Source organism: Canis aureus, chromosome 28, assembly GCF_053574225.1.
Source record: "Canis aureus isolate CA01 chromosome 28, VMU_Caureus_v.1.0, whole genome shotgun sequence".
Lineage (NCBI taxonomy): Eukaryota > Metazoa > Chordata > Mammalia > Carnivora > Canidae > Canis > Canis aureus.
The window spans coordinates 14,426,453-14,453,333 of record NC_135638.1 but is presented as its reverse complement, the minus strand read 5'-3'; the positions used below and the strand labels follow the sequence as shown (position 1 = coordinate 14,453,333).

At 38.5% G+C, this 26,881-nt stretch overlaps 1 protein-coding gene across 9 annotated transcripts in view; it reads right to left on the bottom strand.

Moving 5' to 3' along the window:
- Positions 1 to 1,249: 1,249 nt before the first annotated feature.
- Positions 1,250 to 26,881, bottom strand: part of TPD52 (tumor protein D52) — a 107,832-nt gene continuing 82,200 nt past the window's right edge. For 4 of the 9 annotated variants that reach the window (XM_077876474.1, XM_077876473.1, XM_077876466.1 and 1 more), the window contains exons 3-8: positions 21,620 to 21,768; positions 20,002 to 20,103; positions 18,888 to 18,914; positions 9,753 to 9,794; positions 8,225 to 8,273; positions 1,250 to 4,032 (exon numbers count right to left, since the gene is read on the bottom strand). In XM_077876474.1, the coding sequence (XP_077732600.1) occupies positions 3,913 to 4,032; positions 8,225 to 8,273; positions 9,753 to 9,794; positions 18,888 to 18,914; positions 20,002 to 20,103; positions 21,620 to 21,768 (489 nt within the window). In that variant the 3' untranslated portion in view covers positions 1,250 to 3,912. Of the gene's footprint in view, positions 4,033 to 6,165; positions 7,909 to 8,224; positions 8,274 to 9,752; positions 9,795 to 18,887; positions 18,915 to 20,001; positions 20,104 to 21,619; positions 21,769 to 26,881 lie in introns of those variants that run through there. The other 5 variants (XM_077876468.1, XM_077876467.1, XM_077876469.1 and 2 more) reach the window with 5 other exon arrangements.

Sequence of the window (26,881 nt, the reverse complement as noted above, 5' to 3'; positions counted from 1 at the left end):
GCTTAAGAAGAAGTGGCTATTAATGTCTGGATGGAGTGATTAGAAATTCATGTCTCTTAAAGCATGCATAAAAACCTAGAAAAAAGGATAGGACTAGTGATATACTTGGGAGATAATAGTATTACCCTAAAGATATTATCTCTGTGGCTGAAATGACTAAGATCATTAAGGAGATCATATGAAAGATCAGTAGGGACAGGCAAGAACACTTGAGGAGTGGGAAGAAGAGAATATCAGAAAATAGTCAAACTGGAAAATAAGAATGGAGAATTGATCCTAGAAACCAAGGAGATGACCAAAGCATGCTGAAAAGGAGAATGTTAAAGAGAAAGATCATACCCACTTATAAATATTCCAACAACAAAATTGTGTTAGGTTTTTACTGTATGGTTGGGAGACCACCAAATTTAAAGAATCACACTACCGGGATCCCTGGGTGGCGCAGCGGTTTGGTTTGGCGCCTGCCTTTGGCCCAGGGCGCGATCCTGGAGACCCGGGATCGAATCCCACATCGGGCTCCCGGTGCATGGAGCCTGCTTCTCCCTCTGCCTATGTCTCTGCCTCTCTCTCTCTCTGTGACTATCATAAATGAATAAAAATTTAAAAAAATTAAAAAAAAAAAAGATTCACACTACCAACCAACCTCATTCTGTATTCAAAATTCTGTAGGAGAGTTGGCAAGAAATTTAGTCACCAAGCATCATTTATGTAAATATGAAATCCTGGCCAGTGTTAGGTATAGGTAGGTCCTGCCCCTCTGGGGGCTTATAAACTAAGAGTGGGTTTCTTTTGGCTCATTCTGATTTTGGTTCATTTTAATTTCAGAGTCAGAATATGGAAATTATTTGCATAAGGTTTGCAGGCATACTTAAAAGTGATAATGCTTTATATTAACTCTAACCCAACATGGTCTGTGTAACTAATCCAATTACAAGGGGACAGTCATTAATTTATTGCCAAGTGTTTCTTCGCTATGGGCAAAAAATCTGATTTTTCATCTGGCTCTTAAGAGCTGTAAAGAAACATGGGTGAAGTTGACATAGGACCTTGTGCAGCATCTCCTCTACATATATAAACAAATTGTCACTGTCAACATGTAGCTTGTTCAGTTTTAATACACTAATTCCATATAGCTACTAATGGGTTGGGTTTTTTTTTCCCATACCTAGGACATGAAGTGTCTGGAGAGAAGTTCTATTAATGGACTCACCTCTTTCCTTGACAGATAATACATACAAAAGAACCCATACCCAAATTACAGAATTTTTATTGTGTTCAAATACTATACAAAAAAAAAAAAAAATACAGTGTGCATTTCGTGATAAACAGATCCAGAAACAGTGATTCCAAATTAAAGGTATTTTTGTTCTCAATGTCAGTAGTTTGAGTAGTACTAAAAGGATAATCCAGTGAATTCTCTCTTCCATTGATTACTTTGGCCTCAAACATGAGAATTCTTGCTATATCCCACAAACTCCATAAATTGAAAATATTTCTTTGTAAAAAGGGGTTAATTTTGGGATTATTTTCTTCTGTCACAGTTCTTGAACTCTTAAATATCTGAGATTTCCCTATTAGATTACTGTTTTCCTACAGTGTCAGACACAAAATTCAAAAGAATGACCAGGATCCCTCTGGTATTTTTAGTAATTATTGTGTTCCAAATTTCTTAACTATCTGTGAATTCATAATATTAAATCCTCCACAAAGACTATTTTGAATAATACTTCTAAGTCCATATGTTTGTTTTTCTAAATTCAATCTCTTACTACTTTTTACTACTACTTTTAAGATGCAGAGTACTTTTCAATAGATTATTTAAAATAAGTATAGGCAGATGTCTGGAAAAGCAATTTTTCCAGTTTCTTTCACAACCATCACCAATAGCCACATACTCCCCATACCATTTTCCACTCCTTATTCTATCATTTCTCATTATAAAGTAGAGATCTGAATATACTTCACTCAGCTAAAGTTGAAAGATAGTGAGAGGGCAGGACATCCAAGAAACAATGTGCTAAAAAGATGATGTGATTTTTTTTTTTTAAATGAAAGACTAGTTGGAAAAAAATAATTTATGTTGAGTAACCACAGTATTTCTATAAAAAGACAAATTTCTACAGATCCACTTCTTCCAGACAGTGCTTCAGCAACTGGGGCAACAGCCGTAAAGCCTCTTCAAGGAAATAATTTATATGTTAGTCTGACATGGTTAAGTGGTGATTTAAAGCAGATAGTAAAAAAGAAAAAAAAAAAAAATTTTTTTTTTTTTTTTTTTTGCATAAACATCAGTTGATTATTTAATACAAGCTGTTTCCAGACCACTGGTCTCACAATAAATATTGAGACCTATACTACAGATATACAGAATTTATTAGGCTTTTTACATTTAATTAGAGCATATTTTCAGTTGCATCTAAAGTGCTATAACAAAAGCTCTAGCAATCAAGAATGGCAGCATGTTACTTAGAACAATCAACACTTGTGGCTTTTCAAATTTGGTTTTCATAAGATAATTTATCCTGAAGTAAATCTAGTCATGCTTTAAAAAAAAAAAAAAAAAAAAAAAAAGCCTCAGGTCACTCCAAGCTTGGCAATTAACATTTGGCATAAACAATAATAAAACAATCACAACTTGATAAATAACAAATACGACATTATAGGCCATAACCATACACAGAATAGTGAAAAGGTAATAGTGATGAATAAGTAGCTATTAGATTAGAGTACCTTGGCCTCCATGCAGATACTTTTAGAGGCTTTGGTTCATTCAGCCCTGCCATTTTTTCAAAGTAGGGCAACATCTACAGTATCATTTTATAATTTCTAACACACCGAAAACAAGTAGAAAACAATGAGTTGATTTTCATTAATGCATTAAATCCTCAGGAATTACCACCAACACCTTAGTATCAAATCTTTTCAAGTTATATTAGTCATACAATTTTGTGTGCTTATTTTTTTAAATGTTGCTAAATGAATTAAATGAAGACAGCAATGTATCCCCTAATGTGATTGATTTTAGCATTTTTACAGCTACTGAGATCTAAAAAACGTTCAGGCTTTTGAATGGAACATGTTCCTATTTCAACCGACTGGTAATTACAATATGCCCGATTCAGAATGTGATTTTGCAACTTACTCTGAAACCAAAAATTCAGTCTCATGAAAAGTAAGCTGAGAGAAGTGCCATAATAACAAATACAATGAAATGGTTACTGTCACAAATGGTGACAAGGATGTGAGGGTTCTACTCTCAAGTCACCCAGGACTTTGAACCGCTGCACACGTTGTCATGGTCACTTACCAAACTATAACAAATTGGAATGTAGAGCGGATTTACTTAGTCTGCTGTCTCCGACAAACAAATAGAAGATACCTTCTATCAGAACAATGTTTATTCAAAAATATTTTTTTGTAGCTGGTCTTTCTTTCCTCGGAGGTAAAGAAAATTATGCCAAAACTTTTAATAACCAGGATTCAGGAAATTTTAAAGAAAATTTTAGTTAGCAATCAAATACACAGAAGTTCAAGAAAGAAACAAGAAAATCATATTGAAGACAAAGATCAAACTGGCATCCCAGATCCAGAGCAATTTTGTGAAGTAGGAAAGCAATTACGATAACCTGAAGCTTCTTAGATCATTCTAATGAGGATCCCCAGGAATTATGTGTGTTTTTATACTGATATTTCCTAAATTGGGGCCCTTAAATGCACAGTAAAGGGTGTTTCCCAGGAACAGAGGTGAAGATACTTTTATTTTGTTCAACCCACAAACTATTTGGTCAAATGAATATGTAAAGCTAAGTAAAAGCACATCTGGTAGAAATTCACAGCAATGAATGTTGACAAGATGTGCTTGGATCTTGCTTGCAGCATCTGGCAGTGGGTAGCAGAACAAAGGTAAGAACTTCACGGGCTCGCCTGAGTCTGTTCTGGAAGGGGCTCTGGGGCGGTGGCACTGGCATTTGCAGTTGAATTCAAGACTTCTCCAAAATCCCCGCCAGCCGGCTTGGTTCCGCCTACTTTAGACTTTAAAAAAAGTTCAAAAAAGACAAGACATCATGAAACATAAACTCAGCTGACTCTGCAAAAAAAGTAACTCAAATTTTACTTTGAAGAACAAATCAGTCGGGAACCCAATAGCCCAGTGACGATTATATTTGTACTGAAGTTAGTTCTGTTGCAGTGTTCCGTGCACTTTAATAGAAAACCATGTGGGCTTCTCTGCTGAAATATTCAGATTGGTAAATTCTACCCACCCTCTTCTTTCCCATCTGCTCATAGTTCTTCACAGGAAAATTTGTCTGAAAAACTTTAGGACCTTTTATTCTAAAATAAATCTATTGGAAGACTCTCTATATTTACGTACCACTTTGTATTCCATCAGATTGTTCATTCAGCTATACGCATGCAAGAAATACTGCATATAACGAAAGAAATAGATCTATTTTTCCCAGTTACAGTGTAAACTTCCTAACCCGCTGCTACTTAAAAGTGTGGTGCGAGGACTTGAGTCCAAGTGTGGACTCAACATCACCTGAGAGCTTATTAGAAATGTAGACTCAGACCAGCCTCCCCCCACTCCATCTACAGAGATCTCCAGGGCTTCCTCGACAAGTTACAGTTTGTGAAGCACTACTCCAATTTATCTGGCCTGAAATTTTGTCAATAAACATTTGTCTGCAGAAATAAGTCGGCCTAACATTTGTATAATACTTTATGCTTTTCAAAATGCTTACTATGTCACTTCATCCCTAATAACACTGATACATCTATGCTCACTCTGTTACATCTCCTTACTGACCAACAGGACAGCTAACATTAAGAAACCAGTCAGTAGGGATCCCTGGGTGGCGCAGCGGTTTGGCGCCTGCCTTTGGCCCAGGGCGCGATCCTGGAGACCCGGGATCGAATCCCACGTCGGGCTCCCAGTGCATGGAGCCTGCTTCTCCCTCTGCCTGTGTCTCTGCCTCTCTCTCTCTGTGTGACTATCATAAATAAATAAAAATTAAAAAAAAAAAAACAGTCAGTACTTCACAGTGCCACTCAGTAGATTTAACTTGACCCTGCTCTTAGCTCAGTCTTAACTAGCTACAGACACATTAACAGTTGGAATCTAGTTGAAATTTTTTCTCACTCTCCTTGGTCTCCCATCCATAATGTCTGAATAGTTTGGAAAAATCTGTACAACTTGTGTCCCCTGTGTATTTATTAAATTTATTAAAACATATTTCTTAATTATAGGAAAATACTAAGACCCTTGCAATTCAACATGTCTAATGCTGAACCCCTCCCACAACTGGTCCCTTCTCTATTCTTTAAGACTTTAAATGGCTGTAACGTCTACCTAGTTGGCCTAGTCAAGATAGCTGGGAATCATCCTTGGATCCTTCCTCATCTTGTTCCAGATCCAATCAATCACTGACTTTTTTGGCTGTCGGGTTTTCTAAATTCTAAATCTCTCTCAACCCTGTCCCATCAGCACTACCTTGAATTCACTCCACCACCATCTTTGGCCTGGATTACAACTCCTTCCTCCTAACCAGTCTCCCCGAGTCCAGTCTTTCTCCCCTCAGATCTTCAGGGCACCAGTGATCTTTCTAAAATGCACAGAATACACTACCCACATTGTTTAAAATCCTTTAAAGGCTTTCCATTGCCCTAAGTCCAAATTCTTTAGTGTGGCCTACCCATCACCCTAGCTTCATTTCCTAGTCACTACCCTATAGCACAGCAAACTTCCTGGTAGTCCTCAAAAGGGCTCCAAAACTTCAAATATTCACCTCAACCTAAAGGCCTCCACTTATATTAGTATCCTATGAGAAACACTCTTTCCTTCCTCCTAGGCTTGATCAGACATTCTTGCTACTGGTCCCCACTGCATCCCTGAGTTTCCCTGCCATGGCACCTTACCTCGTTTTATTTTCAATGGCCATTAAATTATCTACACATCTTACAGAAAGGGTCTGTGTCTCTTGCTCGCTGTGGTATCCCCAGGGCCTACCCCTGGCACATGGAAAATGCTCAATAATCACAGATCGATGAATCAATCCAAAATCTAAACATAAGTGCATGTAGACCTAATGCTTAATTTAATATAAATGTAATTTAGCAAAATCATATCCCAAGCATAAAACTATATTTTATAGCTTTTTTTGGGGGGGGGGGGGGCGAGGATATCTGTTTGATTAACTTTACTTTTAAAAAGTTAAAAGTTTTTATTTGTATGGTGCCTAATCATGTTTCAAAAGCAAGTTTCTTTTTTTTTTTAATTTTTATTTATTTATGTATGATAGTCACAGAGAGAGAGAGAGAGGCAGAGACACAGGCAGAGGGAGAAGCAGGCTCCATGCACCGGGAGCCCGATGTGGGATTCAATCCCAGATCTCCAGGATCGCGTCCTGGGCCAAAGGCAGGCACTAAACCACTGCGCCACCCAGGGATCCCCAAAAGCAAGTTTCACCACAATTTATAGAATCCAAATATACTCAGAGGGAGAGTATACACTGAATGAGCTAGACGTTTCTCCTCATCTTCAGTGTCAAAAAAATACAGTTGTCTGGTTTTCCAACCAGACATTTCAAAAAATAATGCTTAAGGCTGATTTCAAGGAGAGGCTTAAGATAGTCCTCAAAAGTGAGAATCAAATCATAGTAAAAGCCTTGACTTCCTACCGTTTGTTTTCAAATACGTGACTGGGCATTAAAAAGAATAAAGCAGGTCTCATACTGACCTGGAAGAATAACTAGGATGTATTTTTGCTCATCAAATATGTACTAAGTAGTTTCAATGTGCCAAGGACTAGTCTAGGCCCTTGAGAACCATCAGCAAGCAGAGAGGGTCCCTGTGTCTGAGGGATCATAGAGCACATATGCTAGTGGGAGCTAAATGAACAAGCTCTAGAATGGTGTGTGCAGTGTGATTCCTTCCTGAAAAGTGTTTATACAGTTATGTAGAAACAGAAAAGGTATGTATACATGTTTGTGCAAGGAAAAAAGGTCCAGATCATGGTACAGTGTTTGGTTTTCTTTCCATAAGCATCCCCTGCTTCTGCAATTTAAGAAAGGTGCATTTAGAAATAAGTGACTCACAGTTCTGAGAGACCAAATCTGAATATTTGTTTTTAAGTAATTTATATAGAATGTTTAAGATTAAGATAATACTTTTAATCCTTAAAAAAAACATCTACAGTAATGATCAGATTTAGTTTAAAAAGAAATGAAATACTGGCTTTGCACAAACTGTAGAGAAGACTGGGCAGTGGATGGGAACTAGACAGCCCTTTCTAGTCACTTGTGATCCTAAGAGTTGATAATATTATCATTTTGAATATAATCTTGAAAATACTACAATTTACAAAATAATAAAGCTAATCATGGAAAAATGCCCACCTTCACTGAAATCAAAGCAATCAAAAAATAAAACCATGAATCATCAATAATGATCACCACGGCATCATCATCATCATAAAAATGTCTAATAACCGAGGACTGAACAAACAATATCTCATATGGTACATGCAAGAAACCATTAAACATAGTATTGAGGAAGAATATTTAATGACAGAGGAAAATATTTATGTTGTATTTGGTTAATTCTTTTTTTTTTATTTTTTTATTTATTTATGATAGTCACACAGAGAGAGAGAGAGAGAGGCAGAGACACAGGCAGAGGGAGAAGCAGGCTCCATGCACCGGGAGCCCGACGTGGGATTCGATCCCGGGTCTCCAGGATCGTGCCCTGGGCCAAAGGCAGGCGCCAAACCGCTGCGCCACCCAGGGATCCCTGGTTAATTCTTACTTAAAGCATAATGATGTAGTTCCATTATGTATGTATGGCTTGTCTCTTGCTGGTAGGACCAATTTTTTTTTGCATTATTTTTTGTGCTTTCACAATGTTAATTTTCTGCAACAAAATTTATATTAAGTTTTGTTCAATTATAAAAGTATTTCAAAAAAACATTTCAGCAGCACAAAGTTCTCAAGTACTATTGCTTTTTAAATTATACATATCCTTTCAGCATTTAGCATCTACCATGCTACAACATACACTCAAAAACTTGCTTAAAAGTACATATCACCCATAATAATGTATAGTATAAAGTTATTAAAGCTCTTTAAGTATTTTTAGAAAGATAGAGTAATGAGAATAATTTACCCACAGCAAAGAAAATCAAGGTACCAAGTAAGACATCACTAAGATCCTATTCATCACTACTTGCCTTTAAGTTTTCAACCTTTTCTTCAAATGATTTGAAAGTTGGGGAGTTTCTATGGAGAGAAAGAAAAAGAGTTACAAACACAAAAACATTTCACAAATTTTGCAAACATCATTAATTGTATTCCTCTTCACCACGTTTCTCAGTGAGCCAAAGAGACAGATCTATTTAACTGTACATATGCGTTCAGGCACATACACAAATCGACATTATTAGGTAAGATGATCAATTTCTGTTCTAAGATTTCTACAACGACGCTTCCAGTTCCACAGACAGCCCATCTCAGACAAATGGGATAACAGACCTAGTCAAGTATGTGTATGAGGAGAGGGAACAAAACCAGGTAAAACATCAATTCGGTCACTTCTCCAGCCATCTAGTCATGATACTTTAATTTTGGTTAAGGTACTATACTCTAAAACTTGTGTTTAAATTCCCATGTTGCCTGACAAGAGAGCCCTACATGAATCCACATCGCCAAGCTGGACAAGCAGACCACATAAGATTCCATAATAGGGATCCTGGTTCTCAGGGAACAGCATTAGAGACGAGGAAAGAGAGACCAGAAGGGAGACACACAGAAATGTGATTTTGTCTACATAAAGCTACCCCATGAAAAGCCGCTCCCTTGCCTTCACATTCCTATATTAATTGAGAAGGATCACAGCACCTATGTCGTTCACAACTGGGTTTCCATAGCTTCTATACTATCCATCTGACCTCAAATATCCTTCCTATTACCTAGATGAAAAAGGTAAAGAAAGAACAAGGGTTTTCCTCCCTCCCACAGTGGTGATGCACAGCCAGTCCCAAGGGGTGGCCCCTCGGGTGCATCAGTAGCTCCTGGGAAGTTGCTGGCAATGCAAGTTCTCAGGTCCCACCCCAGGCCTACAGAAATCAGAAACCAGAGGTGGGGCCCAGCAAGCAGAGGGTTTTAACAAGCTCTACTTGTTACTAAAGGTGAAGCAAAGCATATACTGTTAGAAATTCTCTACCTCTCTAGAGTGGTTAAGTGGGGTAATGACATACTTAATAACATACACCACTTGCACGAATTTCCTGGTAAAAGGGGAGAGTAGAATTCAATCACATTGGACTCTAAACGGCACAATGGGATGTGAGAAGTGGAAATGGGGAGGATGGAAGAAAAGCAGAGTGTAACTAAAACTAATGTAGACAAATGTGGTGGGACACCTATACAGCTGGGGAAAAGCAGCTTTATTAGGAAGTGGTCACTTTTTCAATTAAGCAGATTGAAGATATGAAACAATTTAATAGGTTTACAAAATAAATTCGAGAATTCTTTTCTTTAAATCACAAATCTCTAACGGATCTCTTGAACCCATCTTAACATCATAGGAAGATGCAACTTAACATCATATGAAGAGCAACTAAACACCGATACAGTGTGGATGTGCAGCTTATTTAGAGCAGAACCCTAGTTCCCTATTGCAGAAATGTTCGAGTTAAACATCTAAATAAAGAACAAGAAAGCATAAGATCAACTACATTTTGTAAAAATATACTTTACCTCATAGCAGGCATGCTAATTGAATGTTGAATGGAGCGGATACTAAGGCAGCATTAAAAAGAGACAGACATGAAGTTAGTACAGTGATTAGACATTAGAAAACTTTGCTTTCTAGGGGCTTATTCTTTTGGCACCATGAAGACTTAATCTACTTTTTGAGGTGGAGGGGATCAAAGTTATTTCAACATAATTTACTTTTATTCATGAGCCTTTCCTTTAATTTAATATTTTCTTATTTTTTTTTTAGTTTGACTGATTGACTTATATAATCCCTACACCCAATGTGGGTTTGAGCTCATGGCCCCAAGATCAAGAGTCACATGTTCATTGATGAGCCAGCCAGGTGCCCCTTCATGAGCCAATGTAACCTATGTGGTAAATAGAGCTAATAATTCAGCCTTGCATTTTATAGCACTTTGAAAACCCTATCATCCTTTCACTTATATCTGCATCTAGCACCAAGGCTCAGAAGTTAGACAATTTACCCAAGGTTACAGCAGAATTGAGAATGGAACCTGGGTCTTCTGGACTCCTAATCAATGTTCACCACCTCCCCTCAAAAAACGAAGCACACACACAGGCATGCATGCATGCGCGCGCGCACACACACACACACACACACACACACACGTGAGGCTAGTGAAAGGCTCCAGCAGCTGCCTTTCTCCCACATATTTGTGACCAGACCAAAATAAATCACCTATTTGACAACTTTAAGTGAGATTTACAGATCACTCCTTAGTAGTAGTACAATTTTCTAGTAAGAGGTGCTTGTACTTCATCCTAATTGTTCCTAATGGTCATTCAAATCATATTTGGCCCTTTGTTTTACTAGGACCAACTACTCCAGGGCAATGCAGTTGACTGACCATTCAGGTTCAAGGTTATCTACTCTCAGCCATCTCCCATAGAGACCACCTCGCAAGATGAAAGTACTTTAATCTAGAGGCTCACAAAGTCACTATAAATTGCTGATATGGTTACTGTGCTTAAAATATTCTGATCACTGACACAGTTTTTTTGATAGGAAATCTCTCCTTCAGTTATGCTGGACAGTCCAAAGTATTCTCTATATATTTGAATATTGTGTGATTTAGTTTTCTTAAAAACTCCATTGTTACAAATGACAATGTGTTTCAAGAGAAGCTCCCCAAATCTAGTTCACACTAATATGTAATGACATGAAGTATGATCTTGATGGGAATCAAAATAGGCTGGCAGTTCACATAGGCAAGATAGTAAAATATGTAGACATCTTTGTACTTGAGGTACCTAACACAGGAAAATATCCATATTCCTCACCATTCTCTCTATACTATAACCTCAGGTAGATAACCTCAGGTATAAGACTATATTCCAGGAGGGATTTGTTCATTCTTTTCCTGCTTGATCTATTGCAGTGGGCTGGATCCATATTTGAAGGACAGAGATTAATTAAAATCCTCCTTTTTAGTTTATAATACTAATTGTATTAATTACAATAGTTTATAATAGTTTAGACTCTTCTAAAGAAGCTGTTTGCATAATCACATTTCCACAGCCACTTTCCATCATCATCAACAATGCTAACTGGATCAGGAGAGCTCTACCCCACCGCAACTAACCTGGTGATCTACAAATTGGACTGAATGAAAAGGAAAAAAGATCATTAAGAATGAAAAGAGAAAAAAAAAGAGGACAATTAAGATGGGAATTCATAATTAGGACATTAAGCCACTGGTCAGTTAGTGGCTAGGTGCATGAGCTAAAAGGTAATGTAGGCTTAGATGCTGAGGAAGACCTTTTTGGGACCAGGAAGGGTAAGCTGCAAGAATGCAGAGGAAGCCAGTTCCCAAAGAAAGGACTGAACATAAGCAGAGAGAGACGTAGAGGAAAGGAGGCAGAGAGAACCATGCAGGGGAGAGAACAGAAATGGAGAAGAAGGGTGGTTTCCTTAGCTTCGGGAAGTGACCTTGATTTCTACCAGCTTTCCAATCAGCAAGGCTAGTCTGGGTGGATCCAGGGCTTGCTTCCTTTCTCCTCTCTTTGGATCCAAAAAAAACTCTTTTTCTGTGTAATACATGCCCATTCCTAGGTCAGGTAATTTACATAATATTTTTGTTCCTTATAACCAAGACTCTTCATTAGGACATTCGTTTTGGCAGAAATGACCAAATTCTGGCAAAAGAATGGAGAATGATGGCTGAATGTGTGATAAAATGCTTGTTCATGGGACTCACAGATTGAATTCAACAGTATCAACAAAATGAGGAAATAAGTGAAGAAAGTACAAATTTCTAGCCACTATCCCTAAGCACCCACATAAAACCTCATTCCTTCCAACAGCCATTTGGGGAGTTCTGTGCCCCTTGAACCAGCATACAGGCCAGTTAAGAGGGAACAGGTCAAAGGCAAAGTGGAAGACACCATCATAAAATGAATTCTAAATGCATCAACTAGACTGTCGTAAATTTAACATCTGGGGAGCAAATTACTTCAGGATTACTCTATGTAAGAAATAAGCTCCGGGGTCATAAAAATTGAAAAACTAAACTGTAACCATCACCTGAAATTATCAAGGGGTGGAGAATGGAAACAGGAAGCCAGTGGAGAGCTATGCATGAATCTAATCAAGGGGGCTCCCCTGATCGGGTAAGAGATAGATGGTAGTGGACCATCAGTGCAAGGAGAGGTCAGGAAGAAAGGGGAAACCGACAAATAAGGTCAGCAGTCAGGAGAAAGCAGTAATATTGGAAATACAGATAATTTTTTAAATGTTTGATTTTTACAGCATTACTACAGGAAAGGACTACCAATATGCTTCCAAAAAAATCAAGTCAGAAGTTGATAATTTGGGGCACTTTTGGGGCACCTCCCAGGCCCCAGTGATTTCTGCAATGTGATTTAAAGAAGAATGTTAAAAATGATCCCTGGGTAGCACAGCGGTTTGGCGCCTGCCTTTGGCCCAGGGCGCGATCCTGGAGACCCGGGATCGAATCCCACATCGGGCTCCCGGTGCATGGAGCCTGCTTCTCCCTCTGACTATGTCTCTGCCTCTCTCTCTCTCTCTGTGACTATCATAAATAAATAAAAATTAAAAAAAAAAAAATGATCACTCGGAGAAATCTAAGAAACAATGTAGCAAGTCAAGTCCTTTAGGGGGGCACCTGGGTGGCTCGGTGGTTGAGCATCTGCCTTTTGCTCAGGTTGTGATCCTGGGGTCCTGGGATCAAGTCCCTGCATCGGGCTCCCTGCATAGAGCCTGCTTCTCCCTCTGCCTGTGTCTCTGCCTCTCTCTGTGTGTCTCTCACGAATAAATAAATAAAATATTTTTTAAAAAATACAATAATAAAAAATAAAGTCCTTTAGGGCCTTCAAAGGATCCTAAAGTCCTTTACAGGATCATGACATAATCACACTTGCTACTGTTAAACTTCAATTAGCAGCCGAGACAAAGTGAAGAATACACACACTAAATGTTTATGTGGGAATAGATAAGGAAAAGCAAGGAAGTGGTAACAATAAGGTGTTTACTTTGTGATGAATCACTGACTTGAATTTGATTGTGAATGCTTCTATAGGTTTCATATTTCCCAATAAGATTAAAAATGTACTCACTGAACAGAGAATGAAATCAAATTAATACAAATTCTCAAAAAGTACAGGTCTCGGGCAGCCCCGGTGGCCCAGTGGTTTAGCGCCGCCTTCAGCCCAGGGTGTGATCCTGGAGACCCAGGATCGAGTCCCTGCATCGGGCTCCCTGCACAGAACCTGCTTCTCCCTCTGCCTGCCTGCCTCTCTCTCTCTCTCTCTCTCTCTCATGAATAAATAAATAAAATCTTAAAAAAAAAAAAAAAAAAAGTACAGGTCTCCCTGCTTTTGAGATAGCCATTTTAGTAGGGAGACAAGGAGTACCTAGCAATTTCTAGTCCATTCAGGTATTTGAACTTCTCCGCAAAATCCGTATTTAGGTGAAATTCAATTTTGTTGGTGGCTAGTTTTGTAACTCAACTATAGGGCGGCTGTTCTCACACTTCTAGCTTCCCTATGGAAAGTTACACAAAGCTTCACCTTGCCTCAACTTACATAACATCTCCGATTCCACTGAAGTTCAAATAGAATATGGGAAACTCCGGAAAGAAAAAGCCATGCTGCTGCTGGACCAGAACCGTCTAATAGTCACACTGTGAGGATTCATTAGCAATACAGCAAATTTTGTTAAAATTTTCCCAGCTTGGTTTGTAACTCTTAAATATGGTATCAAAAGTAGGAATACAAGTCTGGGTTCCTCAAAACACTGACCAAAAAAGAAACCACATGCCAACCAGATTCTCACTAAATGCTTCTCGATCTTACACTTACTTTAGAGAAGTTCATCTTTTAAGAAGCTGAATTGATTTTTAAATATTTTTCTTGTTTCTTTCACAGTTACTTGATCTCTTTACCTCTCTAATCACAATAATGGAGAAGGCACAGAGGGAGGAAGGAGGAAGGAAAGGAGGAGGAGGTGGTACACGGAGAAAGGAGGGGAAGAGCTAATGGTTAACCTGCCTACTGAGTGTCAGGCACGCTATCTGTGCATCATTATTCCATTTTGCCCTCACAGTAATTTCTTGTAGGTGAGAAACCAAAGTAACTGCTGGGCAGTGCCTAGAGGGGCATATTCTTTAACTATATAACTGCTTTGGGGGTGGTGAGGAGGCGCAAAACAATGCAGAGAAACAGAATTTAGGCTCCAGAAATAGTGTTGCTTAGGTTCAAATTTTGGCCATAGCCCCTTAGCTGTGTGACCTTGGGGAAGTCACTTAATCTCTCTGTGGCTGTTTCTTCATCTGTACAATCAAAAAAAAAAAAAAAAAACAAAGGCACCTACTTCAGAGTAACTACAGAGCCTTGCCTGGAAGGCAATTATTCACCATTATTAGTACTAGGGATATTTTTAATGGAAACATACATTAACATTTAATTTACATTAGATTATATTCTTTAAAACTGTCATATTGCACCCAGTTTGTTTATTTCAGTTGGTAACTTGAACCACACAGTCTAGACCAGGGGCTGGCACAGGGTTAGCATTCAATAAATACTTCTGAATGAAAGAATGAATGGATGAACAACTGTGGTAACTATAATTAGGAAATATGGGCATGAAAGGTAGAAAAGTTCAATAAAGCTTTCCGAATTCAAATCAAGAAGTACTCTCTGAAAGAAAAGACATCACTTTTTTTCCTCATTAAGTGGTAGAAATTTGCATCAAGACAGAATGGTCTGGAGTAACTTTAATGAGCCCAAAACAAAAATATCCAGAGGGTTATATAAAGAAATATACATATAAAGAGGAGAAATTTCCTTTGGAAATAAAAGCAAAGTTAATGAGCCCTTCCTCCTAAATATATCAAAAGTATCTGACCAATGAAGCTGCTGTGTTATTTTACTATGCTTTAACACTAAAACTGATATTTAACCCTGGCACCAAGGAAAATGAGAAAGCTCCTTCAAGTTTCTCTCAAAAAATTAAAGGCATGAGTCAATACTCAGCATGTATGTGTAGAAAATAAGCAAAGAGGGAGAGGTGGATATGAACACACCACCTGAGGGTAGGGGGAAGCTGGCTGCCCCTGCTGGGCCTCTCAGGACAGTTCACATTACCATGTCCCACGTCTGGCCCTCAGACACCTAATTCTCAGGGCATTAAAACCAGATCTCGGGGGATCCCTGGGTGGCTCAGCGGTTTGGCGCCTGCCTTTGGCCCAGGGTGTGATCTGGAGTCCCAGGATCGAGTCCCACGTCGGGCTCCCGGCATGGAGCCTGCTTCTCCCTCCTCCTGTGTCTCTGCCTCTCTCTCTCTCTCACTCTATCATAAATGAATAAATAAATAAATATTTTAAAAAATAAAATAAAATAAAACCAGATCTCTGGGACACCTGGGTGGCTCAGTGGTTGAGCGTCTACCTTTGGCTCAAGTTGCATTGAATCTTGCATTGGGCTCCCTGCAGGGAGCCTGCTTCTCCCACTGCCTATGTCTCTACCTTTCGCTGTGTGTCTCTCATGAATAAGTAAATAAAATCTTAAAAAAATAAAAACAGATCTCTGTCTCTCGTCTCTTCTGCTTCCTCCTTCTTACCCACCCACTTGAGGTGTAAGACAAATATCTAAATCCCAAGTGCCTATTTATTAATTGACAATGTGACATGAAAACTGTGGCTGCATCTAACAATTCACGTCAGCAAATCATCCACAATCCTGTCAGAGAGTGAAATCATCGCCTCAAGCTTGCTGGGTTAGCATGGACTCTGTAAAACAAAAGGTAGTTGACAGGATTAACCAACTATTTCAAGGATGTGGCTAAAGAGACCTCTTGCCCATCTCCACAGGAGCAAAGGCCTGGCTGGGAATGAAACCCTCAAAATCTATGCTCTAAGCTCCCTCTCCTTGAACAGTTTTTGGGGCCAGTACCGGCTCCCTTGAGTCACTGATCTTAGAGGTGTGGTCTTTCTTTATGTACATTTTCTATTATGTATGTTTTTATGTGTTTCTATTATATATGTTTTCATATATTTTTATAATATATGAGCACATTAAATCTGATGACGATCAGGGCTTCTTGGCCTGGAAATGACTTAAGTGACTTCAGTCAACTTTTAATCTGTAAGAATTATAAAATTTAGCTTTCGGAAGATGATCTCCTGTCTCTAATTTCCAAGTTCTCATCAAAAGCCTTACTTTAACCTCCATGTATCAATACATATTATTAATCCTGGAGGACAGTAGGAAGAAAGGCAGGCAGGGTCAAGGGGCCCTGTCCTAAAAGGATTATCCTACACCATCCTGGAAGGAGCCCTCCACACCCTTTCCCACATAACAACTCCCTGATAGGTAGATGAGTGTGTGGACAAAATCCTGATTGGGTGACAGGCACGTGGAGGGCTAATCAGATTAAAACAGCCCACTAACATTCTCACCAACGTTCTTGTAAAAACCCTTAGACTTAGAAACTCCCAGGGCAGGGATCCCTGGGTGGCGCAGTGGTTTGGCGCCTGCCTTTGGCCCAGGGCGTGATCCTGGAGACCTGGGATCGAATCCCACGTCGGGCTCCCGGTGCATGGAGCCTGCTTCTCCCTCTGCCTATGTCTCTGCCTCTCTCTCTCTCTCTCTCTGTGACTATCATAAAAAAAAAAAAAAAAAAAAAAAAAAAACAAAAAACTCCCAGGGTATCCCTCTTAGGTCCCCTCCCTCTTCTTCAGGAACTTTGTCCTATCCCTCAATACACGCTGCCCTCCACTCTTATTCTTCGAAGCAGTATGAACGAATCATGGGTGCTAAAGAAAAAGAAATCCTGAACGTTATTAGAAGCAGGACTTAAAAAAAAAAAAAAAAGGACTAAAAGTGGTAGAGTATAATCTCAATTACATATTTTTTTAAATATTTCTTTATTTTAGATGAGGAGGGGCAGAGGGAGAGCATCCTCTAGCAGACTCCCCACTGAGCCTGGAGCCCAACACAGGGCTCCATCCCGGTACCCATGAGATGATGACCAGAGCCTAAGCCAGGAGTCAGACGCTTAACCAACTGAGCCAACCAGGCGCCCCTCAGTGATATTTTTTAAATGAATAAAATGAAAAAAGGGACTAAGGAGCTAGAAAAAGGGTGGCAATACTCAATCTGTCCCCGGCCAATTAATAAGACATTTGCTTAATCTTCTTAAACACATAGAGAATAGGGACACATACTAATGAGTCATTCCTCTATAGCACTTACATAAATATTCTTGCATTTTTGTTTATATCCCATCTAAAACTGTTTTATATAATCCAGTGTTAACAGGGCTCTTCCACCTTAACTTGTTCCTAGTCCCTGCTTCTTTCCCCCACTCCATCCACTCAAAGATTTTTAAGGTCTTTCCGTACAAGAAGCAGATCTGTTTTATGGTTCTATTCTTTGGACCTGCCCACAAAGTGCAGTCTAATGTTAGCAGGATGGATTATGAGACTGAATACCTGTTCACACACAACTCACAGACAACCTTAGATAAAATGGTCTTAATTAACAGTTGCCTAGATCACTTAGGACGTTTTTAATTGAATACCAAAGATACAGTATCACCTCCTATTAGTGATTTTTTTTTTTTTAAAGCACAGGTTTAACTTTAAATAATTCAGCTTTTAGAGTTGACACATCCCTATGATTTACTCTGACTTCCAGGGCCAAGTGTCAGTAGGGCAGAAAGACCTCAGCTCTAAGTACATATTCCCTTACTTAAGAAGACAGACTACCGCAAATGACTGCTTGAGAAGACAATCTGCCTTCATAGGAACAGGTGTGGAGACTACCAATGCTGTCTTTCCTGCTTATACTCTAAAGACCTTGCTCCAACTTCATTTTCTCAACTAATTGGATACACAGTCTGTATGGGAGACAGAGAAGAGGTTTGTTCAACATCACAAAGATTCCTTCTTCTCTAAGGCATGGTTTGGACTGACATCTTTTTAATGTGCTTGTTTTTTAGCCTAAGAGATTATTTTTCTTTTGCAACCATGAAATTTCTTTACATGTACACTTAAAGAATATAATGTATAGAGAAATTAAAGGATAGTAAAAACTATACGCTAACAAAGCAAGTAGTGAAAAGTGCAGAGTAATGGTATATTTTACTTTATGTATATTTTACCACAATAAAAAAAAATACCCAGAGTAACCTGTATAAGATGGGAGACTAACATCACGAGGCAGGACATATGCAGTCTATTACAGATACATAATGAGACCCAGGTGAAGAATTCCAACATCCTGACAAAAGCACCAAAGAAATTAAAGCATCAAAAACAAACAAAGTCAGACATTAAAAGGGAGGAATTCTGTATGCCATGGTTAAGCTGCTTCTTTTTCCCAAAAAAAAAAAAAAAAAGTAAGAAACATCAAAATCATTTCCATATCCCTAAACCACAATGTCAATTATTCTTTTAATTTATCCATTACCCCGGGTATACGAGAAATCCTCCCTTAGAAATAGGTATGCACTAGAGAAAGATATTCCAGATGCAAGAAAAGTATGTAGTGGACAAACACAATCATCCAACGTGGCATAATAATCTAATTAAGCACACTTGTCTTAGACACCACCGGCTAAGCTGCAGGGATGGTTCAAGCTCTCCTTACCTAAAGGAATGTGAAAAGGCTTGCAATCTGCAAGAAGCCGCAGTAAGCATTAAAAAAGAAAGGAAGTTCTGGTAAATCTAAAACAATGAAATTACCTGTTTAAAAGTTGTGTAAGGTTTTAACTGGACTCCAAAGCGCTATACAGTCAAGTTGGCAAAAAAAGAAATGAGAACACCTACGAGATGTCTATAAACTGTCAGAAGAATCCAAGTAAGCTATGTTTATTACACAATGCTTAGAATGATGATAGTCCAAATATAATAAGCAAGTCATTTTTTTTGGTACAATGTATAATACATTTGATTGCCAAACTTATTCAACCAACAAAATTCTGGTTGTAAAAGCTACATTCCCCACAAATGAAAAACACAAAGTCATGCAATCTGAGGGTTTTGTTGGTAAAACAAAATAACTTTCATGCCAACAGAAGCACAGAAAATTTAAACCATGTTTCTCACTTTCAGCGCTATTCTAATCAACATAGGGGAGGAGGGCAGGGGAGACACACAGAAGCACCGTGAAGTGGTTTTATCAAAATTGCCACAAAAACTCTGCAGACTAATCTAAAATATAAATGCAAAATAAAAAGCAAAGCTCAATATCAAGATTTGGGCCTAAGCATGAATGTAGAGAGAGCTTACAAATGAGTACAAGTCAGTACACAGATGGGCATGTTGTAATCACACCACGGTTTAACAATGTAACACACAGAGCTGAAGGCAGGTCTTGGCCCCAGCGTGCAGTCAATGCTCCTGGACGTGTCCCCAGTAGGATCACAGGCTCAGCCCCCAACCACAAACTTGCAACTGCGAGAGATATACTTACCCTGCATGACCAGGAAGGACTAGAAGGATAGAAGTGCACAACCAGAATTTTCCAGCAACTTTAAATGTATTCATAAGATGATTATTTTGAACGCTATGTCTGAAAGTCAGAAAGCTACCCCTAAGATACTTCAGGCAATATTTCCCCTCTCCTGTTTTGAAGGAGTGGGCTCCCCTCAGTTGAAAAGAATCCGGCATCATCCACAGCCAAACTCAGGAAACCAATGCAACCACAACATAACTTTAATTTGCCCCAGCTACTTAATGAGCAAGGAGAAATGAGGACATACTTTACGTCTTCCAGCTTTTTGGTGATGACTGATCCAACAGAGGAGAAAGCAGCTGACGCCTTCTGCCCAGCTTGAGATAAGGTTTCGGAAGTCTTTTTGTATCTACATTAAATTATAAAAGAACAGAACAAAGAAAAGTTAAGCTAACCTTTTCTAATAGTTATTTAAAGCATAATCACCACCTCTTGGAGAGCTCTCGAAAATTAAAATGATTTTGTTTTCAGAACATCCAATCTGCTTCACAACCACCAGGTTGGCATCATCACTTCACCTGATGCTTACCCCCTCATTCAGGCACGATCTTCTGCAGAGGCCTAGAAAGGCAGGACCAAGGAAATCAGGGTGAGGGGCAAACAATCATGAAGAAAAGATGAAAATGAGGCTGAAAGAAATTATACCTCTTCTTCTTCTCCACCAAAGCCAAACAAGACAAAAATGAAATCAAATTCTTCACGTGCCTTTTATAACTTAATCTCCTAAAAAGGGACCAGAAGCAAGGTAAGGCCCACATGTACTTTATTATTCAAATAAATTGTATGGGCTATAAAGAATTTTTTTTTAATTTCGCATGTCTGCAGAGCTACCAAATAAGGACTTGTAGACTCTCAGCAGAGTATGTAAAAGGTGTGACACTCAAGATAACTTTAGTGTGGTATTTGCTATAACATAAATCTACCATTTACCACCTCCCTCTTCCCATCTACCCACGGATTAGTGAAGGGAAAATAAAAATAAGCGAATATGATAATAGCTACCAAGAGGTTAAGATCCCCACATTACAGAAAGGAAGGCTCAGGCATTTTTAGTTATCCCATCAAGATGAAATATTAAAAACAAAAAATGTATGGTGATATACAGTCAAAGGATAGTTTCCTGGACTTATACGGGTAGAAAGTGGACCGAAGGGGGTGGAAAGACCCTAGTGCTGTCACGTAAGGATGCCAGCAGCCTCAATGCCTCTGGTCACCAGCTCAGTAAGTGGGACTGAACAGAATGATAAAGAACACACTTCAGAATCTTCACAAGCTTGCTCCTCCTTATGCTGGGAAACAAAACTGCATCATGATGATGCCATACCAAAATCTGTGTGATCAAAAAGACAAGATGATTAAGGGGTGGGCCTCGCCACCAGCACCTATCAGAGGCGATAAATCGAGTCTTATGCTCCCTATAGAGCAGGATGAAGAAAGACTGGCTCAGGTCAAACCTGAGTTCAAATCCTGCCCCCACATTTTTGAGTTTTGTTACTTCAAGACTCACCTGCTCCTGCTTCCTTATTTCGGGCTAGCTCACCTACCACCCTATTTGATCATTCTGAAGACTATGTGACACATGTGCATTTCTGGCAAGTCAATATATAACACTGTGGGAACTTAAATGCCATGTCTTCAACTCACAGACGAGGCTGGTTTTCTTTCTATCCCCTAGAACAGTCTGGAAGACCAGAGTTAGAGAAGACTCAGGTACACTGGAGAACTGGGTTGGGAGGGCCCTGTGTCGTACAAAGAAAAGTTGCAGAAGCCTCATCCCCTTTCAATTCCCCTCCCCACACAAAAGGAGCAGAAGTGTCCTTCACGTTCTCTGTTCTCTAGAAAAATGTATGATCAAGGGAACGTACGCAGATGTTGCTGTCACATCCTGCCAGCCTTTGGCAATGTTCTGTTTTAGTTCCTGTAGTGAATTGATCCCAAGTTTCCGTTTGATCTCTGCTAGGTGCTTCTCTTTTGCTGCTAACACTTGAGACAGAGTCTGGATTTCTTCTTCTACCTATGAGGAAGGAGGTTGGGGTAAAAATACAGCATGAGTCCTTCAGTAAGTGAGGATTATTAGTGCAAAACTATTCTCAATATTCTTCTATAAGAGTCACTTAAAAACATGTTCTGATTCATTTATCCGTCTCTGAAAACAACATACAGCATGTTTAGTAAACTGGTTACATGCTGAACTCTACTATAGAGCTTCTCTTTCCTCTTCTTTTTTTATCTTTTTTTTTTTTTTTTTTTTTGAGAGAGAGCACACACATGAGTGGGGGTGGGCAGGAGGGGCAGAGGGAGAGAGAGAATCTCAAGCAGGCTCCATACCCAGTGCAGGGCCTGACGTGGGGCTCCATCTCATGACCCTGAAATCATGACCCGAGCAGAAATTGAGAGTCGACACTTAAATCAGCTGAGCCCCCAAGGCACCCCTCTTTTCTCTTCTTTATATTTCTATCTTGAATTGTCCTTAGGCTTCTCTTCTCTCTCTCTCTATACTTCCTTACTCAGTTATCCCATGGAAGCTTAGGGCTCAAACCTCCACACAGATAATATTCAAATTATTCTAACATCCACTCTTCTGACCTCTCGTCTGCATTTCCAGCTGGACACGTCCACCTGAGTACCCACAGATCTCATATTTGTGTACCAAATCTCTACTCCCCACTAAAACATGTGCATCCAAGCCAAATCGAAATCCAACCTTCCTACATATTTCATAAAAGTTTATACTGGAAATGTCTGTCCCAGAGCCTGCCAAAACCACAGCTCTCAATGAATCAAACTGTCCCCCCACAAAGAGCACCACAGAAGTCCCATGTGGACCTCAGCTAAGGCTGGACAGTTAGAGATAGGCCCTTGACCCAAGGACAGCCAATCCGTCAAGTGGCCACCACCCAGGGATATGCCTGCTGGAAAAAAGAGATGCTCCACTTATCACAGTCTCTGTCATTCAGGAATCTAGTTTGAGAAACTGAGATAACACTGAGAATAGTAGCTGAAAAGACTTGGATAAAGATGCCCTAAAATACAGAAGAGGAAGTGAGATTAGGAGATTTGGAAGCTTAAATATATTTGAGGAGGCCAAAACTCTACATGCAGAAACTAAAAAGAACAAAAAAGACTTACAGAGCAAAAGAAAAACCTGCAACAGAAAAACAGAGCGCAAGAGACAGACCCACAGAGACAGACCTCACACGAAGAGAACTTTTGTCCTGGAAAGTTGAAAAAGTGGGATAGTCATTAATACTCAAGACCCTTAGAAAGATGCTTCTCTTGGCTTGTTGCAAAGCCATATTCTCAACCTTGACCTCTCATTTCTAAGATTTCAAAGACAGCATGGCCTTTAAAAACAACCTATAGTGAGCGCGTGTGGGTGGCTTAGTTGGTTAAGTGACTTGGTTTCGTCTCAGGTCATGCATGATAGCAGGATCCTGAGATCATGCCCTGTGTTGACAAGAGTTTGCTTGTCCCTCACCCTCTGCATTCCCCCTCCCTGGAGTAAATAATTAAAAAAATAAAATAACAACATTTAGTGTTGTTAAATAAACTCTTCTCACTGCCAATTAAATCTTTACAGAACACAAAGTGAAGAAAAATTGTACTCAACAAAAGGAGAGAAGAACAAATCACACGTGAAGTGGCTAGCAAAACACACACAGTTCTTAAGATGGCATTAATTAGAATGTAGGTCCAGAACAAAGACAACCCTCTGTGCTTGTCAGGAAGAACCGCTCATTCTGTGCTAGTCTTGGAAGTCACTTAAGTGGAATATGAAAATAAAAAGGCAAGAACGAATGAATGAGGTTCAAAATCAAGTAAATTAAATGATTTGCCCTAAGTCATCAAACTAATAATGTAGGAACCAGAATTTCAACCCAGGTTTTGGGGGCTCCATTTCTCAGTTTCCTGGCTAATTCTCATTGCACACTATTAGCTTTCCAACACCTCCCTCTCTATCCCAACTCCCAATTTTTCAGATGCTCCAAAAAACAGACCTAAAAGATAAAATATTCTACCCCTTGACACTTCTCTCAAGATTCCCTTTCCCTAATGACAGTTGGAGAAAAGACCACTAAAAATCTGACCCAATGCATTCCCCACTTTTGTTGGTTAGATTGTGCTGCCAACATACCTAGTTCAGCATATCATAGCTACAATTCCTTAATTCAATATATACATATCACAGACATATATATATAAAATACATATTTTTAAATATGGAAAAAATACATATATAAAAGAACGACCTTAAAGCACAAAGAATACATCTGATAAGATCTAGTATTCATAACATATAAAGAACACATATAACTCAATAATATAAGAAAAATAATCCAATTAAAAGTGGACAAAGAAAAATAAAATAAAATAAAAGTGGACAAAGGATTTAAATAGACATTTCACCAAAGATACATAAATGATCAATCATCATATGAAAAAATGCTCAATACCATTAATTAGTAATTAGAAAAATTCAAAGAGACTCTTACTCACTAGGATGTCTATCATAAAAAAGACAGTGACAAGTGTCGACAAGGACATAAAGAAATTGGGGCCCTTTTACATTACTGATGAGAAGGTAGAATGGTGCAGTTTGGCAGCAAAACAGTCTGGCAGTTTCTCAAGAAGTTAAACATAGAGTTACCATATGATTCAGGAATTCCATTCCCTGGTACATAGCATATAACCACCCAAAAACCTGTACACAAAAATATTCACAGGAGCATCATTCATAACAGCCAAAAAGTGGAAACAACCTAAGTATCCAACAATTGATAGATAATCAAAATGTGGTAGATAGCTATACAATTCAGCCATAAAAAAGAATGAAGTACTAATATGCATTATAACATGGATGAACCTTGAAAAAATACTAAGTGAAAGAAGCCAGTCACAAAAGACCATACACTATCTGATTCCATTTATACAAAATACCTGTAATGGGCAAATCTATAAAATAGAAAGTAGACTAGGGGTTGCCAGGGGTTGGAGGGAAAGGGCTGGGAGTGACTGCTAATGGGAACACGGTTTCTTTTTTGGGTGATGAAAATGTTTAGAATTAGATAGTGGTGAGAATTGTTCAATAACATAATCTACTCGGAGATTTAGAACCTGTTTCCTCCTCAATCAACTCATGATAACTAATAGTATTAAGTAATGTATAGAATTGTGGAATTACCATATTGTATACCTAAAACTATGATACAGCATGTTATACTAGAATTTTTTCAATAAATAAAAAATAATAGCATGTGCCTCTTCACACTATTGTGATAATAAATGAGATGATGTATGCACTGAGTTCAGCTTAGCAAGCAATCTGAAGACACTAGGCACTATTACTATTATGTTAGTATTACTGATAATAAAATAATAATACCAAGAATGGCAAGGATTTGGAAAAATGGCTTTCTCATATACTGTGAGAAATTTTCTGAATAGCATTTTGGTACTACCAGTGTACATGGGAATGACTCTGTGTCCTTAAGAAAAAACTACTAGACCCAGGAACCCTCTTTGTAGGAGTACTAATTAGAGAAGTGCATAAGGGATTATGTGCAAACGTTTCCACCAAAATATTACATAATAGCAAGAAATGGAAACAACCTAAATGTTTATAAATATGTCCATTAATTAAAAATGAGCTTGCAGCAATGAAAAAATGGGCTATCCAACAATTAAAATTAATTTTTTATTGGCATGAAAAACTGTTATGAAATCCAGTTAAGTGGGGAAAAGTTATAGACCTTTTTTTAAAAAGGCTTTTTAAAGTACAGAAATAAAAAAAAAAAGTACAGAAATATAACAATACATATCTAGAAAAATGTCTGGAAACAGATCATCTAAACTTTCACACTGTGAGTAATTTTCATTTTCTTCAGTTTTCTTTTATGTTTCTACAATAAATATATGTAACTTGTGGAAAATGTACTTTTGTTTTTCTTCTTTTTAAAATAGCATGTACTAAATACACGGTATTTTTAATTCTTACTCCTCCATAAGGCATATCACCACTCTAACCTACCCATCCTATCCCCACTTGTTAGTAAAATCTTATGTAAACAAGTGGACAGAACATATACATCAATAAGAAAACAGAAGACTTGAACAACACCATAAACCAACTGGATCTAACAGATATATATAACACTGTGCCCCAAAACAGTAGAATATACATTTTCCCCAAATGTACATTCTCCAGCACAGAGTATATGTTAGGCAAAAAAAAAAAAAAAAAAAAAAAAAAAAAAAAACTCAATAAATTTAAAATCATATGAAGGGGATCCCTGGGTGGCGCAGCGGTTTGGCGCCTGCCTTTGGCCCAGGGCGCGATCCCGGGAGTCCCATGTCAGGCTCCCGGTGCATGGAGCCTGCTTCTCCCTCTGCCTATGTCTCTGCCTCTCTCTCTCTCTCTATCTGACTATCATAAGTAAATTTAAAAAAAAAATCATATGAAGTTTTTTCTCCAACCACAAAGAAATGAAACTTGAAATTTATAAAAAAGGAAAGCTGCAAATACCATAATTTATGAAAATTAAACAACACACTCTTAAACCACCAATGGAGCAAAGAAGAAATCACAATATAAACTGGAAAGTAGGGGCACCTGGGTGGTTCAGTCAGTTGAGCATCTGCCTTTGGCTCAAGATGTGTTCTAGGGTCCTGGAACCTGGCAGTATTGGGCTCCCTGCTTATGTTCTTTCTCTCTCTCAAATAAATATATAAAATATTTTTAAAAAAAGACCTCAAATCAATTATCTAACTCTACACTTTAACAAACTAGAAGAAGAAAAGGAAATTAGCCCCAAAGCTAACAGAAGGAAGGCAATGATCAAGATTAGAGTGAAGATAAGACAGAAAACACAAATAAGAGAAAAATCAATGAAATCAAAACCTGATTCTTTAAAAAGACCAACAAAATTGGTAAACCTTTATTTAGCTAGACTGACAGAGAAAAAAACAATAGAAGATACAAATAACTATAATAAAAAATGAAAGCAGCAACATTGATACCACCTTTTTTTTGTATATTTTTTATTGGAGTTCAATTTGCCAACATATAGCATAACATCCAGTGCTCATCCCGTCAAGTGCCCCCCTCAGACTGGGTGACAGGCACTGAG